The sequence below is a fragment of the Rhinoraja longicauda genome, chromosome 6 (genome assembly GCF_053455715.1).
Source record: "Rhinoraja longicauda isolate Sanriku21f chromosome 6, sRhiLon1.1, whole genome shotgun sequence".
NCBI lineage: Eukaryota > Metazoa > Chordata > Chondrichthyes > Rajiformes > Arhynchobatidae > Rhinoraja > Rhinoraja longicauda.
In genome coordinates, this window is record NC_135958.1 from 63995246 (window position 1) to 64014276 (window position 19031).

Sequence of the window (19031 nt, forward strand, 5' to 3'; positions counted from 1 at the left end):
CGATCCCAGAAAATTGTTACTGCAAGTGATATGCTGGGACATAATAAAAAAGGAACTGCAGATACCTATTTAGACCAAAGATAGACACAAACTGCTGGAATAACTCAGCAGGTCAGGCAGCAGCATCTCTGGAGAAAAGGGATAGGTGAAGTTTTGGATTGGGACCCGCCTTCAGATAGATAATATGATAAGACGGCGAGACAGATTGCAACAGATGGAGCTGTGTTTACTTTTTTGTTTTGCAGAATGAGATGTATCACACAGTTCACACTTCTGAACAAAATTGAGTCCAAACTCCAAATAAATAAAAGTTGACAGATTGTGTGGCTCTGCCACCTCAGTGGTTCCATGTTCCAATTTAGACAAATGTTTCCTTTGAAAGACAACACCTTTGAGAGTGCAGCAGAAGTGGAGATGTTTGCTGCTGATGGCAGAATATTCATGAACTCGTCAGCAAATGAAGTAGTACACGTCTGCTTGCAGCAAGACTAGACAACATATCGGCACAGGGTGATAAGTGCAAGGAACATTTACATCACAGAAGCGTCGGTCATTGACCAACTATCCTTGACCTTCAATGTCATTACAGTCAACATCTTGATGCTTATCACTGACGAGAAGTTGAACTGGGCTAGATGCCTAAATACTGTGGATGTAACACCAGGTCAGACAGGGTATCTTGTGGTGACTGACGCAACCCCTAACATCTCAGAGCTTTCCAGCATCGACAAGGAATGTCAGAAATGTGATGAAATCACACTTCTTGTCTGAATAAATGCAACTCCAATGACACAAATCAGGACAAAGCGGGTAGTATAAGAAAATAACTGCAGATGCTGGTACAAATCGAACGTATTTATTCTCAAAATGCTGGAGTAACTCAGCAGGTCAGGCAGCTGCTCAGGAGAGAAGGAATGGGTGACGTTTCTGGTCGAGACCCTTCTTCAGACTGATGTCAGGGGGGCGGGACAAAGGAAGGATACAGGTGGAGACAGGAAGATAGAGGGAGATCTGGGAAGGAGGAGGGGAAGAGAGGGACAGAGGAACTACAAAGCAAGTCTCATTGATTTCCCCAAACATGAATTCTCTCCATCACTGTGACTGCAGTGTGCACCATCTACATTTATTAACCAAGGCTAGCTTGATCCACATCCCAAAACTGTGACCTCTTCCCACAAGGACAGCAGGCATGTGGGCACATCACCTCTTTGAAACGTTCCTCCAAGTCATGCACCTTCCTGACTTCTGTGACTCTACTGTTTTTAGGAAATCTTAGAACTACCTGCACTCTGGGAATGTGTATTAGAAGAACTATTGCGATTTAAGAAGGTGACTCACCATCTCCTTCTCAAAGGCATTTAAAGATGAACAATAAAAGCTGGCCTTGCTACTGTCCCCCACACGCTAAAAAGGATGAATTAAAGGGAAAAACCTCTGAAATGTCAGCCACCTTGGTTCATCTTAGGAGATACTCCTTTGCGGGTGCAATCACTCTTGGTTACCGTACAATGGACGGTTTTAGGTCTGTCACAACGATGGCATTCATGACCGGGAATCAAAGATCATAGATTCAAGGCCCACTTCAGAGGCTGGAGTCCAAAATCTAGGTTGATGCTTCATTTATGACTCAGAAAATTCTGCAATGTTATGGGCCGCTGCCTCTTGATTGAGAAGTTTAAACTGACTTGTGTGCTCTATTATGTGGATGTAAACAATGCCATGGCGCTAGAAAGGAGCTGTGTCTGACCAAGGTGGATCAGTCAGATTATCAGATATGGCAGCTTCAGAACCTTCTGTCCATAGAGCTAGATATATCTTTGCATATTAAGAGAATCAAGAAAAATGGGATTGGATAGGAAAGTTATATACCAACGTAAACGTTCAGGCACCAGGGCCAAATAACCTCCTCCACCTTCTGTATCTAGCGTTCTTTGTATCTAAAACTAAAACTAGATATTGCTGTGTGTAAATTGGTTGTTACATTTTCCTCTGCAACGATGGCTTGTGACTTGCAGAAAGCATCTAATAATTTATTAGTATGTCTGTGCTTTTTAAAGTCTCTTCCCTGTATAGTTGTGGAAAATAAAATCTTCAACAGGGGCTTTAACAGTAGTTCTTATCCGTTTTGATTGCAGGCAACAACTGGAGGTGGAGGATGGCCAATGAGTGTGTGGTTGACCCCTGACCTCAAGCCCTTTGTCGGAGGGACCTACTTTGCCCCCGAAGATGGTTCACACCGACTAGGCTTCAAGACTGTGTTGAACAACTTGGCTGACCAGGTTTGCTATCCTTTAGAAAATGCTGTGTTTATCTCCAAATATTTGAATGCTTGGATATGCCTATTTTAGTTGAAATAAAAGTCTTACTGTTTGTAAAACAGATGGTGTTTACACCCATGATGTAAGTGAATAGAGGAACAATTCCAAGGAGATAAAAGGGTTATGTTCCTTTGTTGCAAGCCCCTGACAAATGTTAGATACACATTCTGAAGATTTGTTTTCTCTGTTTTAAATGTATAAGGAAGGTTTATTTGACTTTCCTTTGGTAGATTTATTCATCTTGGATGGAATTCCTCAGACCTTTTCTTAACTCATCAATTACATTTATGGGGCGGCCTGGTGGCACAGCGGTAGATTTGCTGCCTTACACCGCCAGAGACCCAGGTTCGATCCTGACTATGGGTGCTTGTCTGTACGGAGTTTGTACTTTCTGCCCGCTACCTGCGTGGGTTTTCCCTGGAAAATCCGGTTTCCTCTACACTCCAAAGGCATAGGCTAATTGGCTTTGTATAATTGTAAAGTTGTCCCTAATATGTGTAGGATAGTTAGTGTATGGGGATTGCTGGTCGGCGTGGACTTGATGGGCCGAAGGGCCTGTTTCCGTGTTGTATCTCTAAACTAAACTAAACTGATTTGGGAGGGGATGCGATTGAGCCATTTTCTTGAACTGTTGGTGAAGAAACTTCCATGGTGCTAATGGGTAGAGAGCCATGGTATTGCCAAAGACATGGGTTCAGTCCTGATGTTCGGTACTGTCTGTATGGAGTTGCACATTTTTCCTTTGAAGGTGTGGGTATTCTCCAGGTGCTCTGGTTTGTGGACTTGGTGAGCTGAAGGGCCTGTTTCCATCTCTAACTCATTGACCGTTCATTAGCAGAGTCAGCTTTAGGTTATATTGTTCCCACTGTGTTTGAGTATATATTTAATCCTCAGAGGAAGTACTTCTAAAGCAATTGAAAAGAATTAGTTATTTTATATCTCCATGTTTGTTCACCCGTCAAATGTTTGTTTCAGTGGAAAAGGGACCGGAGTGGAATTATTGATCGCAGCAACAAGATACTGACAGCGCTGCAGAAAGGTGTGGCAATGAGCTCTGGCAAGGACGGAGTGTCACCATCTTGTCCCCAAGTGATGGAAACATGTTTCCAACAATTGGCTCATTCTTATGATGATGAATATGGAGGATTCCGTGAGTCACCAAAATTTCCGTCAGCAGGTGAGAACTATAAGCATGCCTAAAGATGCAAATGTTGTTCAGCCGGACACAAATACAGCATGCATTCACACTGCTCCTTTAAAGCAGTAAAAGGTGCTTTGATTTAATTATAAGCTAGTGAAATAATGGGAAACAGGGAGGGTGTAAATGAAGGAGAGAAGGCAAAGGAAGGTTGAAATGAGGGAGCAGGAAAGAAAACTGTAGATGCTGGTTTAAATCGAAGGTGGACACAAAATGCTGGAGTAACTCAGCGGGTCAGGCAGCATCTCTGGAGAGAAGGAATAGGTGACGTTTCGGGTCGAGACCCTTCTTCAGACTGATGGATATTCTGAGGGATATTCTTTCAGGAACATGTATTTGAAAGGGAGCGATGAAGGAGAAGAAACAGCAAGTGCAAGGTAAATGGAATATAGTGCAATGGAATTATGTGCAGACAGAGGTCTCCATGGGAATGGAGTAGAGTCTGGTCCATCACTCATCTGGTTAAACGTCATAATGAACTGGGAGATAGTTGATTGATGGTTCATAACATTATAACATTTGTTCTCTGAACAGTAAACTTCAATTTCCTGTTTCGTTTATGGGCTTTGGACAAGACCTCTGCGAAAAGAGCTCGAGCACTGGAGATGGCTCTACACACGCTGAAAATGATGGCTCTTGGAGGAATTCATGATCATGTTGGGCAGGTAGATCCCCTTGAGACTCGTGAAAAAAAACTTTTCTGGATGAGTTAGAGATGGAAACAGAAATTACTTGTTTAGGCTAAATATGTTATATTATATTAATCATTCTGAGGTTGTACAATTATTACAGTTCATTCTGAGGTTGTACAATTATTACAGTTTAATTTACCAGGATAAATGGAGTCGTTGTGGTCGTCTGCAACGAACAGAATTTTTGGTTACAAGGTTTCAACGCCATTCAGAATCCACTGAGATTTTGGCAGAGTTCATGATCTGGAGAATTCTACCAAGTATGAAACTGACATACCTCTTCCACTGTTCCTCCTTTTCACAACCTCCACATAATTCAAGCTGGGACCAGCAACTATTAATTGATCTTGAAGGCCTGATTTTTGGATCTATCAGAGCGTGCGACAGATCTCTGAATCTCATAACTCTAAATGTGCTTCATTAAAGTAGGTTAAAATTAAAGGTTGACATTCTACCAAGTGTAACATTGGGACATTGAACAAAGATACTGATAGGCAAGCTGGCAGGCTTTAAATGAGTATCTGGAAAAAAACTGATGGGAAGACAGCGAAGCTGAGGAAAGATATTTTGGAGCAGTTGTGGGTGATTAACGTTGAGGCTTGTAAGCCGCAACACCATAATGAGATTGGAAAAAGGATGGGAATTTTACAACTGAATCAGTGGTAAACCAGGAGTGGTAAATCATTGACCACAAGGATGTTGCATGATCAAGGGATGATGCAAGTTGCAATGTGGGCAGCAAGGTTTTGCTTGGGCTCAGTTTTGGAAGATGAGCAGCCAGCTCGGACATTTTTATAATAGTTACATCTCAGGGTAGCCAAAGGTCGGGAGATGGTTATCAGCAGGAGATGAGCAAAGACTGGGGTGGAGCAGTGCAATGCTGGGGTAATGCTGTGGTTAAGGATTGGATATGGAAACTCGTTTTGATGTTAGTTATTACACTCAAGCAATGAACGTCAGGCTTTGCTATGGAGAGGAATGGAGTCAGTGCTGGGGAGTGGAATGGCTTTGGTCTTCCCAATATTTAGCTACAGGGAAATGTTGCTCTATTTCTGACTGTTAGACAAACAGTGTGACAAAGCGGTGGAGAAATCAAAGGAGGTGATGGGGGGGGGGGGGGGGGTTGTTGTCAATGTGAAAGGCATGGGAATTGGAATGAAATTTCTGTGAGGATATTGTCCAGCCACTACAATTAGAGTAGGCAGAAAGGAAGTCAGCCGATCAGAGGCATGAGAATTTCAGAGTTATGTGTTTGGTGAACATGAAGCCAGTCAGAACATCAAGCTCAGCGGTGGCAGGCCGGACTGAGCCTGCTGTTGCTGGCAGTTGCGTCATTCCTCAGAAGGTCCACATTGAACTTTAATGGAAGTGGGAGAAGTGCTGAGTGACTGATGTTGACTTCTCCCTTGCTTTGCTGGGTGGATGGACTTCACGTGGAGATGTGCTGGATTCCCCTGCTAAAATACACCAAAATATCCACCCACAGACCAGATCTGATCAACAACTCCATTAACTTGAATAGGGAATCTAGGAGGCATAGATGAGATGGGTAATTAGATTCATTTAATTAAGTTCAAATCACTTATTTATTTCTATACTAACTTTATTTTAATGTGTTTAATTATTTGTCAGTGCTTTAATGTGCTTTAATTTTTTCGTTTCTTTCAAATGAATGGCTTTTTTAATGAAAGCGATGTTAATAGTTTTTAAATGTCTGTGAACCTCTGAGTTACTTAAGAATGGTTACAGAGCGTTGACAGGCGAGGCCCCATCTCCAGCCTTGTCATAGACTGTTCGGGCAGTCTGAGGAAAGGGTTAAGCAACACACTGCCTGCGGCCACAGCTACATCCCCCAACTGTGGGCGAATGAGGGTTGTGAGCAGAGTGTCCAAGAAGGGAAATGCAATTTAATTCAAACTTCACAAATCCTTCCACCCCTCCAGCCTCTACTCCACAGCATGAATGGGATTCAACCTGAAACTGAACTGCTACCAACAATTGGCTTTGTCAAATGAAAGGTGTATTCATAGTTAAAACCAGCACTATCTTCCGAATGTCAACTCATTACAACAGTGACTGCACTTCAAGAGTAAAGTGAAAGTCAAGAGTGTTTTATTATCATATGTCCCAAATAGGAACAATAACATTCTTACTTCCAGTCGCACAACAGATATGTAATCATAGTTCTCAATAGATAACTCAACAAACAAACAAAAAAGTTCAGCAAATAAATAAAAAACAATATCGTGCAAAAACAAAACAAAAAGCTCAAAGTCCTTAGTGCAAGCAAGGCAATTCGAAGTTCCGAGTTTAGTTGGAGTACGTAGTGTTCAATAGTCTGATGGTTGTTGGAAAGAAACTGTTCCTTAACTTGCAGCTTCCAGTTTTCAAACTCCTATACCTTCTTCCCAATGGCAGCAGTAAAATGAGAGCATTGCCAGGGTAGTGGGTGTCCTTGATAATGCTGGCTATCTTTTTGAGACAGCACCTCCATACGTCCTCTTTGATGGTGGGGTGGTAAATACCCGTGATGGACCGGGCAGTGTTCACCACTTTTTGTAATCGCCTTTATTCCTGGGCATTCGAGTTGCAGAACCAGGCCATGATGCACCAGTCATTATGCTCTTTAATGCACACCTGTAGAAATTCAAGAGAGTACTCATCAACATACCAAATCCCCATAACCTTTGAAGAAAGTAGAGGCATCGATGGGCTTTCATTATGATTGCATCAACATGCTGGGTCTAGAATAGACCTCAGAGATGTGCACGGCCAGGAATTTGAGGTTGTTGACGGTAACCACCACTGACCCATTGATGAAGACTTCATGAGCACTATATAATTTCTGGATGAATTCAAGCATTACTAAAGTCCTAGCCTTTATATAACAAGTACAGTATAAGATTAAAAAGAAAGATTATGTTGATTCAAAGGGCTACTTTGCAAGTGACGTGGGTTCAATGCTGACCACTCTTGCTGTATGTGTGTGTGGAGCTTGCATGTTTCCCCTATGACCACATGTGCTCTGGTTTCCTCCTACATCCCAAAAATATGTGAGTTACTAGGTTAATTGGCCACACCAAATTGCCCCAGGCTTGTAGGTGTGTGGAAGAATGTGGAGGGGTTAGAGTTCATGGGAGTGGGCGGAAAATAAAATCGGTGAGGATATGAATATCGTAAAATTGGTTCTTGAATTGACATGGTGGGCTCAAGGCCCTGTTTCTACACTGGAAGATACTCCACAGCACTTCAACTCCCCCTCCCATTCCCAGTCTGACCTTTCTGTCATGGGCCTCCTCCAGTGCCATAGTGAGGCCCACCGGAAATTGGAGGAACAGCACCTCATATTTCGCCTGGGCAGCTTGCAGAGCCCAGTGGTATAAACATAGACTTCTCCAACTTTAGATAGTTCCTCTGTCCCTCTCTTCCCCTCCTCCTTCCCAGATCTCCCTCTATCTTCCTGTCTCCACCTATATCCTTCCTTTGTCCCGCCCCCCTGACATCAGTCTGAAGAAGGGTCTCGACCCGAAACGTCACCCATTCCTTCTCTCCTGAGATGCTGCCTGACCTGCTGAGTTACTCCAGCATTTTGTGAATAAATACCTTCGATTTGTACCAGCATCTGCAGTTATTTTCTTATATTAAACTACTACTGTTTAGGAAGGAGCTGCAGATGCTGGTTTAAATTGAAGATAGACACAAAGTGCTGGAGTAACTCAGCGGGACAGGCAGCATCTCTGGGTGACGTTTCGGGTCGAGACTACTACTGCCATGCCTCAGTTGAACGCATTACATTGAAATGGCTTCTGCAAAGGAAAGTTTAAAGAATACTCAGCAAAGGAGCTAGCAGAGACAACGACAAAGCTTGCTCGTTTAGAGTTGCAAGCTCGGCGAGCAGTTTACTGAACAGCCTGTTGGAGTTTAGATGGAAGGTGAAGTTTGAGCAATGGAGTAAGCATTAGAAGCATTTTCTTGGCCCAGGTGAATTATCCCTCTTTTAGCTTTCACAGTGAATGAAAAAACCATGAATAAAAGTCTATGGTGACAAATTACAAGGTCCATAACTATATTTATCATTGTCTTCTAACTAATTTATGATTAATAGGTTGCCGATCTGGATGGTATTATTCCTAGAATTTTCATTTGGTTTCTTCATAAATAGAACATAGAATAGCCCAGCACAAGATTGGCCCTTTAGCTCACAATGTTTGTACCGAACATGCTGCCTGGTTAAACTGATCTAATTTGTCTGAACATTATCTATATTCCTCTATTTCCTGCATTCCATGTGCCTATCCAAAAGCCTCTTAAACGGCACTACAGTACCTGCCTTCGCCACCACCCCTGGTGGTCGTTCTAGGTCCCCACTACTTTCTTTGTAATGAAAGATTTGCCCTGCACATCACAATTAAACTTTCCCTCTCTCACCTTATCTCGCTATGCCCTCTCGTGTTGGACATTTCCACCCTGGGTGAAAAAGGATCTATCTACCCACCTGTACCTCTCATAATTTTATATACTTCTATCAAGTCTCCCCTCAATCTCTGATATTGCAGAGAAAACAATCCAAGTCAATCCAACCTCTCCCTGTAGCTGAAACCTTCTAATCCTGGCAGCATTCTGGCAAACCTCCTCTGCACCCTCTCCAAAGCTTCCACATCTTTCATGTAATAGGGCAAACAAAAGTGCATGCAATACTCCAAATGGCACCTGACCAAACTCCAAAAGAGCTGATCACGAGTTCCTAACTCTTTTATTCCAAGCCCCCTAATAATGAGGGCAAGAATACCATCTGCCTTCTTTACCATCCTATCTACCTTTTGTAAGCTATAAACTTGGACACCTTATTCCCTCTGTTCATCAATGCTGTTAAGGGTTTTGCTATTAACTGTATACTCTGTACTTACAATCAACTTCCCAAAGTGTAACACCTCACATTTGCTCAGGTTAAACTCCCTCTGCCCCTCTGCCATTTTTCCACCCGTTTCTGTATCTACATCCCCGATGTATCTTTTGTCAGTATTCCTCACTGCTGCAACTCCTCTAATTTTGGTGTCATCAGCAAACTTAGTCACCTCCATTTACATCTAGGTTGTTTATATATATCATAAACAGTAGAGGTCTCAGAGCAGATCCCTGCAGAACTCCACTGGTGACAGACTACCCGGCAGAATATCTACCTCCCACCACTACCCTCTGTCTTCTATGAATAAGACAGTTCTGAATCCATATGACCAAGTAATCATCAATTCCACATGTCTTAATCTTCTGGATCATCCGACCATGGGGGACCTCATCAAAAGCCTTGTAAAATGTTAACTACACTGTACCTTCCCACAGTTCTGATTGCTTACACATGATCTTACTATCATCAATGGCCGTGCATTGAGCTACTAAAGCCCTAACTCTTGAATTTCCTCCCTAAGCAGCTCTGCCTCTCTTCTCCCTCTCTTTATTTGAGATGCTCCGGAACCTTCCTTTTTGTACCTTCAGAGGTGTACCTGCCTTTGTTGATTGATGTCAGTTTTTGGTTTGGATGTTGTTCCTGTGGAACACATATTACAATGTTACATTATGCATCAAGGAAGCTTCATAAATGCCAGTTACTGGAGGGTTCACTGCAATTTCTCAGGCGTGAGCGACTGTCTTTATGTTTCCTGGGTTTATTGAAGATGGCATGAGTTGTGATGAGCAAACTTCATGGATCCTTGCGGTTTTTAAGGCTTGGTTTGTCAGGATGTGGTGTCAAGTCCTCATTATTTAACTTCCCATGCGAAAGTTATTGCTTGAGTTCCTGTACTGCCATGCACTACCCTGGATCCTTATAGAGTGCATCGCAGTTGAGGCAATGCATATGAAGTGTAATATTAATATAATGTTCTGTGGATATATGTTGATTCAAATTGCCCATTTAGTTGATGATTGCAGGTAATTTGGATGCTTGTTCAAACGTTAATGTTGCTCTGCTCTACACTAGGGCTTCCATCGCTATTCCACGGACCGCCACTGGCATGTCCCCCACTTTGAGAAGATGCTGTATGACCAGGGGCAGCTGGCAGTTTCTTACACAGAAGCTTATCAGGTAAACTAAAAGAGCATCCTTTTCACATTCATAGCTTTTAAGTCACAGACTTTTGTATACATTTATGATAATCAAAATGAGTAATATTAATTCATGGGCCTAGATGTGTCACTGTTTTAGATCCAGTATATGTTGTTGGAACATGTGTTAGTTACTGAGTCTAGCTCTCTCCACACACAGCGTGGAATATCTAGATAGGGGGCACGCTCACATCCACATCAAGCATGGATTTGCATGATGTTTAAAATCAGAACAAAACACAAAGTAATTAGCACAATATACTGGAGTTCCTTTTCTAAGCCTCACAGCCTCCACCTTCCTTCTTTAAGGGTCGTTAAAATCTATCTTGTACCAAGCCAATCCATTTGTTTATTTTAGCAAAGTGATGGAAGGGATTGTGATAGTGCTACCAAGTGACAATTGTTTGGTAACAGCTTGCTCACAGAAAATCAGGTTATTCAATTGTTGACCTCATTATAGCCAAAAGAGCTGATCTCAGAGGTGGAGTAAGAGAACCTCCCATATCATGACTTGATTAAGTGTAGCATTAAGGAGCCCTGGCTAAACTGGAGTCAGTGGGAATCAGAGAAAAACCTCCTCTGATTGAAATTATATCTAGCACAAAGGAAGATGGTTATGGTGGTTGGAGGTCAATCAACTCATCCAAAGGATATTTCTGCAGGACTTTCTCAGGGTTCGCCCAAACATCTTCATCAAAGACTGTCCTTCAGTCGTAAGGTCAGAGTTTTCACTCCTGCTTACACAATGCCCAGCACTCGTTGCAGTTCGTCCGATAATAAAGCAGTCCGCAACAAAACATAGCAAGACTTGGACAATATCCAGGCCGATAGGTGGCAAGTAACATTCATGCCCTACAAGTGCCAGACAATGAGGATATCCAACAAGGGAAAATCCAACCAATGCCACCAGATGTCCAATGGCATCACCATCACTGAATTCCCCTATTATCAATTTCCTGGAGTTCACCCACCTGGAAGTTGCTTTCTGAGACACCACCATCCTGACTTGAAAATATGTAGCCATTCCTTCACCAGGTCAATATATTGAAACTCTCTCCCTAACAGCACTTTGGGTTTCCTTCACTGGGTCAAAATGGTGAAGCGTTTTGGTATATACGCACCTGAGGACTGTTGTAGTTTAAGAAGGCAGCTCACCAGCAGCTTCTCAAAGGAAAATAGTGACGGGCATTTAAATGCTAGCTCAGCCTGCAAAGCCAATAGCCCTTCAATGAATGTATACAATAAATCCCCACAGACCTGGCAGGGTCCCAGTTTTTTATGCCCTATTTAAGTGGCTTGAGATAATTTCCTACCTTAATGATCGGAAATGAATTGAAGTCGTAATTATTTCAGTACATCAAATAAGCTAGCAGGGATATAGGAAAGCGAGACGGGGATGGAACTAATGGGACTGCTGTCCTGGGAGCTGGCATTGATACGATAGGCCGAATGGCTGTCCCTGCTCTGTCATATAAGGTGAAGATCATTGGTGAGTTTATAACTCTTACCACCCTCAAGTCTCAGATACTTAAATTAGCTGTGCTACAAATATTCTGTACCCCTCTGAATTTGTAAAAATATGCATCTCTGATCTGCTCCATATATTCACTCGATTAAAAGTAGCTAAATCCTCTGAAAATGAATCCAAAATAATGAAAGTTGGAACTGTGCCTCAGATGCATCAGAAACTTATGCCACTGCACATTTCGTCATTGGTCGTAAGGGGGAGCTGGTGGTACACAGATTCCCCGATAAATGACTGAATTTGCCTGTGCTGATGCTTGTATCCATATCAGTCTGCTTCCACATACTCTTATGTTGCTACCCCTCCCCCTCCACCCCGTGCAGTTAACCTAGATTCTGCTTTTAACTTTTTCTCCTTCAATAAAATAATAAAAAACATAATTTGCCAGTTGAATATTTCATTAACTTTGTTGATTTTGTTCATTCTGATTTGAGCTCCTTGTCCAAAACTAGAATGCATTTCTTGTGCAATGCTTCTTGTACAAAACTAGAATGCATTTTAAGTTTGCTTTTATCTGGCTGAATCAGTCACTGGCAGGAAAACATCCAAATGTTTCTTTCCGTTCCTCTCTTCAAAGATGTTGCGTAGAATAGTCATCATGCACATGGAGTCACTTTATCTCGAGTCTTTGTGGCATGGTTGGTACGTTAATTGGCCACTAATTTATCGCTGGAGTAGGTGGGTGGCAGGAAATCAAAGGGGGGTTAATCAGTGTGTGTAATAAAACAAAGTCTAGCACTGAAATGCAGAGATATTAGGGCAGGTAAAAAAATCTCTTGATGAAGAGATTTAAAGAGGGCCTTAAATGTGGGGGATTGGGATTGCTCTGAGAGCCAGCATAGAGTTAATGAATCAATCGCCTTACTATATTACAAGAAAATGTGACAATTCCTCATATTTCTCAGATCTGGAAAGTAAGCATGAACTCTTGCTATGGATGTTGTAGTCAAATCTATTTACATTAGATATAAAGCAACTTAAGTAGGAAACCGCAAGCTGACTGCTGACAGCATGGATGGATGTGTTTGGTTCCCTACAATGTGTTGCTCCTTGTATAGAATCGCACACATGGAACCAAAGCAACACTAGTTTTATGTCCAAGCCATTCTGTAAATGAAGAGTCTTGCCTGGCCCATCAAGCCTCACAACTCCTGAGGTTCCTGCAGCTCTGACATCTTATTCATTGTTGACTTTTCAAATGCACCACTATTGCTTCAGTTGCTTCACCCTGAGTATGGATATTCCTTCCTAAACTCCCTCACCAAGTTGCTGTTGTTTTCAACAGGTAAGACTATTGCGGTGTTCCAAACTTTATTTATTATCATGTAGCATTGTTTCATGTCAGGTAATTATCAATAAAAGGTTTATTAAAAAATTCGGATGTTGTAGAAAGTGATTTCACTTTTGAAAATATGAAAATTACTGTTGCTAAGAAGTAGAAAAGCAGCACAATATATCGGTCTGATAGGGCACTGAGAGATTCTACATTGCAGGAGATTAGATCCGGACACCAACTTGATTTATAAATATTTTCAACTAACTGGAGCAAGAAGTAGACAATAGACAATAGGTGCAGGAGTAGGCCATTCAGCCCTTCGAGCCAGCACCGCCATTCAATGCGATCATGGCTGATCACTCTCAATCAGTACCCCGTTCCTGCCTTCTCCCCATACCCCCTCACTCCGCTATCCTTAAGAGCTCTATCTCTCTCTTGAAAGCATCCAACGAACTGGCCTCCACTGCCTTCTGAGGCAGAGAATTCCACACCTTCACCACCCTCTGACTGAAAAAGTTCTTCCTCATCTCCGTTCTAAATGGCCTACCCCTTATTCTTAAACTGTGGCCCCTTGTTCTGGACTCCCCCAACATTGGGAACATGTTATCTGCCTCTAATGTGTTCCATCCCCTAATTATCTTATATGTTTCAATAAGATCCCCCCTCATCCTTCTAAATTCCAGTGTATACAAGCCCAATCGCTCCAGCCTTTCAACATACGACAGCCCCGCCATTCCGGGAATTAACCTTGTGAACCTACGCTGCACGCCCTCCATAGCAACAAATATCCTTCCTCAAATTTGGAGACCAAAACTGCACACAGTACTCCAGGTGCGGTCTCACCAGGGCCCGGTACAACTGTAGAAGGACCTCTTTGCTCCTATACTCAACTCCTCTTGTTACGAAGGCCAACATTCCATTGGCTTTCTTCACTGCCTGCTGTACTTGCATGCTTCCTTTCATTGACTGATGCACTAGGACACCCAGATCTCGTTGAACTCCCCCTTCTCCTAACTTGACACCATTCAGATAATAATCTGCCTTTCTATTCTTACTTCCAAAGTGAATAACCTCACACTTATCTACATTAAACTGCATCTGCCATGTATCCGCCCACTCACACAACCTGTCCAAGTCACCCTGCAGCCTTATTGCATCTTCCTCACAATTCACACTACCCCCCAACTTAGTATCATCTGCAAATTTGCTAATGGTACTTTTAATCCCTTCGTCTAAGTCATTAATGTATATCGTAAATAGCTGGGGTCCCAGCACCGAACCTTGCGGTACCCCACTGGTCACTGCCTGCCATTCCGAAATGGACCCATTCATCCCCACTCTTTGCTTTCTGTCTGTCAACCAATTTTCTATCCATGTCAGTACCCTACCCCCAATACCATGTGCCCTAATTTTGCCCACTAATCTCCTATGTGGGACCTTGTCGAAGGCTTTCTGAAAGTCGAGGTACACCACATCCACTGACTCTCCCTTGTCAATTTTCCTAGTTACATCCTCAAAAAGTTCCAGTAGATTTGTCAAGCATGATTTCCCCTTCGTAAATCCATGCTGACTCGGAATGATCCCGTTACTGCTATCCAAATGCTCAGCAATTTCGTCTTTTATAATTGACTCCAGCATCTTCCCCACCACTGATGTCAGACTAACTGGTCTATAATTACCCGTTTTCTCTCTCCCTCCTTTCTTAAAAAGTGGGATAACATTTGCTATCCTCCAATCCACAGGAACTGATGCTGAATCTATAGAACATTGAAAAATGATCTCCAATGCTTCCACTATTTCTAGAGCCACCTCCTTAAGTACTCTGGGATGCAGACCATCAGGCCCTGGGGATTTATCAGCCTTCAGTCCCATCAGTCTACCCAAAACCATTTCCTGCCTAATGTGCATTTCCTTCAGTTCCTCCATCACCCTAGGTTCTCCGGCCCCTAGAACATTTGGGAGATTGTGTGTATCTTCCTCAGTGAAGACAGATCCAAAGTAACGGTTTAACTCGTCTGCCATTTCTTTGTTCCCCATAATAAATTCCCCTGCTTCTGTCTTCAAGGGACCCACATTTGCCTTGACTATTTTTTTCCTCTTCACGTACCTAAAAAAACTTTTGCTATCCTCCTTTATATTATTGGCTAGTTTACCCTCGTACCTCATCTTTTCTCCCCGTATTGCCTTTTTAGTTAACTTTTGTTGCTCTTTAAAAGAGTCCCAATCCTCTGTCTTCCCACTCTTCTTTGCTATGTTATACTTCCTCTCCTTAATTTTTATGCTGTCCCTGACTTCCCTTGTCAGCCACAGGTGTCTCTTACTCCCCTTAGAGTCTTTCCACCTCTTTGGAATAAATTGATCCTGCAACCTCTGCATTATTCCCAGGAATACCTGCCATTGCTGTTCTACCGTCTTCCCTGCTAGGGCCTCCTTCCAATCAATTTTGGCCAGCTCCTGCCTCATGCCTCTGTAATCCCCTTTGCTATACTGTAATACCGACACTTCCGATTTTCCCTTCTGCCTTTCCATTTGCAGAGTAAAACTTATCATGTTGTGATCACTGCCTCCTAATGGCTCTTTTACCTCTAGTCCCCTTATCAGATCAGGATCATTACACAACACTAAATCCAGAATTGCCTTCTCCCTGGTAGGCTCCAGTACAAGCTGTTCTAAGAATCCATCTCGAAGGCACTCTACAAACTCTCTTTCCTGGGGTCCATTTCCAACCTGATTTTCCCAGTCTACCTGCATGTTGAAATCTCCCATAACCACCGTAGCATTACATTTTTGACACGCCAATTTTATCTCCTGATTCAACTTGCACCCTATGTCGAGGCTACTGTTTGGTGGCCTATAGATAACTCCCATTAGGGTCTTTTTACCCTTACAATTTCTCATTTCTATCCATACTGATTCAACATCTCCTGATTCTATGTCACCCCTTGCAAGGGAATGAATATCATTCCTTACCATCAGAGCAACCCCACCCCCTCTGCCCACCTGTCTGTCTTTTCTATACGTTGTGTACCCCTGAATATTCAGTTCCCAGCCCTGGTCCTCTTGTAGCCATGTCTCAGTGATCCCTACAACATCATACTTGCCCATGACTAACAGCCTCAAGCTCATCCACTTTATTTTTTATACTACGCGCATTTAAGTACAACACTTTAACTTCTGTATTTACCTCCCCTCTCACATCGTTCACAATTGGCCCTGCCCTTAATTTCTTTTCCCCTCTAGAACTTCTGTTCCCATTCTTCCGAGAGTCTTTTGCAATATCTCCTGTATTCCCTTTTACCTCATCTTCATATTCACAATTTGTTAACCCCTCCCCCCCACTACTTAGTTTAAAGCCACAGGTGTCACACTAGCAAACCTGCCTGCCAGAATGTTTGTCCCCCTGCTGTTAAGATGCAACCCGTCCCTTTTGTACAAGTCACCCCTAGCCCAGAAGAGATCCCAGTGGTCCAGAAATCTAAATCCCTGCTCTCTGCACCAGTCCCTCAGCCATAAATTCATACCCTTTATCTCTCTGTTCCTGGCCTCACCAGCACGAGGTACCGGTAGCAGTCCAGAGATAACCACCTTCGACGTCCTACTTTTCAGTGTTTTTCCCAACTCTCTAAACTCCCGCTGTAGCACCTCCTTCCTCTTCCGCCCGACGTCATTCGTGCCCACGTGCACAACGACTTCAGGTTGATCGCCTTCCCTCACTAGGATTTTCTGAAGCCGGTCTGTGATGTGTTGAACCCTGGCACCAGGGAGGCAACAGACCATCCTCAAGTCCCTCCTGCTGCCACAGAATCTTCTGTCCGTCCCTCGGACTATGGAGTCACCGACCACTACGGCTCTTCCAGACTTCGGTCTCCCCTGTCGAGTATCCTTGCCAACAGGTCTGCCACTCGGACTGGAAACGTCTTCTGCTCTGACAGTTCCCAAGAGGGTATACCTATTTGCAATAGGCACAGCCACTGGGGTCTCCTGTAGTCCACGTCCACTCCCCCCTGAAACAGTCTCCCACCTTCGCTCGACCTGGACCCTTGGCGTGACAGCCTCACAATAGGTCCTGTCGAGGAAACTCTCGCATTCTCGGATGGCCCTGAGGTCATCCAACTGCCTCTCCAACTCCACCACACGTCCCTTCAGGAGCTGCACCTGGACACAGTTCTTGCAGGTGTAGCTCCCAGAAGCTCCAGCGACGTCCCTGTCTTCCCACATCCTGCAGGAAACACACTGCACCAACTTTTCCGCCATCACCTTGTGCCTATAACCAGCTCTGGCTTAAAACAATTGTATCCTCCTCACCTCGCCGAAGACTCGCAGCCAAAGACTCGCACTTTTCTCACTGGGCTGCACCCGAACAGGGCTGCACCCTTTTGCAAGTATTGCTTATATCACCAATTAAATTGCCTGATTGTCCAATTTACCTGACTTCTCACTTAAACTAGCACTTACTTTTCTGCTCAGCCAACGGGCGTCCTTGCTCTGCTCCCGGACTTTTCAAATTGACTACTAGCTTCCTTTTGGCGCTCTTTTTAAACTGCCTGTTCAACTGTAATTAGCACTTACTTTTCTGCTCAGCCAACGGGCGTCCTTGCTCTGCTCCCGGACTTTTCAAATTGAAGTATTAGGATAAGCACTTTGCTTAACTAAGTCCGAGAGGAAGTCTCTTCATCTTACTGAAAGAATTGTTAAATCTGGCACACACTGTCCTTGGCAAAGTGTTGTCCTCCAGAAGGAGATTTCTATTCAGAAATGAGGTAAGAAATAATCACAAGGAAAGTGGTGCAGATGTTAAATACTGGAAGTATTACAGTGATAGAGATCATTGACCACAGTGGGGGATCTTATCTGTTTCTCTGCTGGCACAATCTTGGTGGGGTAAAGGAGTGAAAATGATCCAGGTTGACTTATGTCTCTGATTTTGCACGGCCTTTCCTCCCAGGACCTTCTGCTAATCTCTGAATCCAGATTTATATCATTGTTTTTATAGGGAACGATTAATCATTTTAATCAGGAAGGGAAAGTTGCAGGATTAATGACGTCTTTAATGAGGCTGGCGATATCTTCATTTCACTCTGTACTCTGCTTGTTCCTGTGGTTAATACGTTTTACAAATTGCAGAACTCCACCTGTTGAAATAAACACAACAAAAGGCTGGAAATAGCAGATTGTGGCATAACTTGAGAGAATTAAGTTAATATTCCAGGTTAATAGAGGTAGTTGTTGAAGTAACAACAATTTTATGATGGAGAGGAACTGGGTGGCAGCTGGGCTGCGGAAGGGCAGGGGAAAGAATACATGGAAAGAAATGTCTTTAATTTTGTGCCCCGTACAGTTGAATTGTGCTGGGCAATGATGAACACTGTTTTTTTTTTAAAGTAGCATATTGTGCTAAAGCCAAATGCCCAGCATAGAGGGGTCAATTAGCAAGACTTTCCACAGCTTGGTTTGAACTTGCCCTTATCCTGTGCTCACACTATAGAGAAGATGGAACAGAATAAATTGATTAAAACAAATTAGATGTCGCAAAAAGTAGTGGTAATAGGACAAGAAGTACATGGCACAGTGGCGCAGCGGTAGAGTTGGTGCCTTACAGTGCTTGCAGCACCAGAGACCGGGTTCGATCCCGACCAAGGGTGCTGTCTGTACAGAGTTTGTACATACTGCCCGTGACCTGCTTGGGTTTTCTCCGGGATCTCCAGTTTCTTCCCACACTCCAAAGACATACAGATTTGTAGGCTAATTGGCTTGGTATAATTGTAAATTGTGTGTAGGAGGTAGTGTAAGTGTGCAGGGATCACTGATTGGCGTGGACATGGTGGGGCGAAGGGCCTGTTTCCACGCTGTATCTCTAAACTAAACTAAAAATACAAGCTAGGGCAAGTGGAGAGCTAAATCAAAATAGGAGAAACATTAA

At 43.2% G+C, this 19031-nt stretch overlaps 1 protein-coding gene across 1 annotated transcript in view; it reads left to right on the forward strand.

Annotated features, from left to right (window-relative positions):
* Positions 1 to 19031, forward strand: part of spata20 (spermatogenesis associated 20) — a 220465-nt gene that overhangs the window by 17788 nt on the left and 183646 nt on the right. The window contains exons 5-8 of the mRNA XM_078401845.1: positions 2136 to 2279; positions 3294 to 3495; positions 4051 to 4181; positions 10186 to 10290. Coding sequence (XP_078257971.1) covers positions 2136 to 2279; positions 3294 to 3495; positions 4051 to 4181; positions 10186 to 10290 — 582 coding nt within the window. The remainder of the gene's footprint in view (positions 1 to 2135; positions 2280 to 3293; positions 3496 to 4050; positions 4182 to 10185; positions 10291 to 19031) is intronic.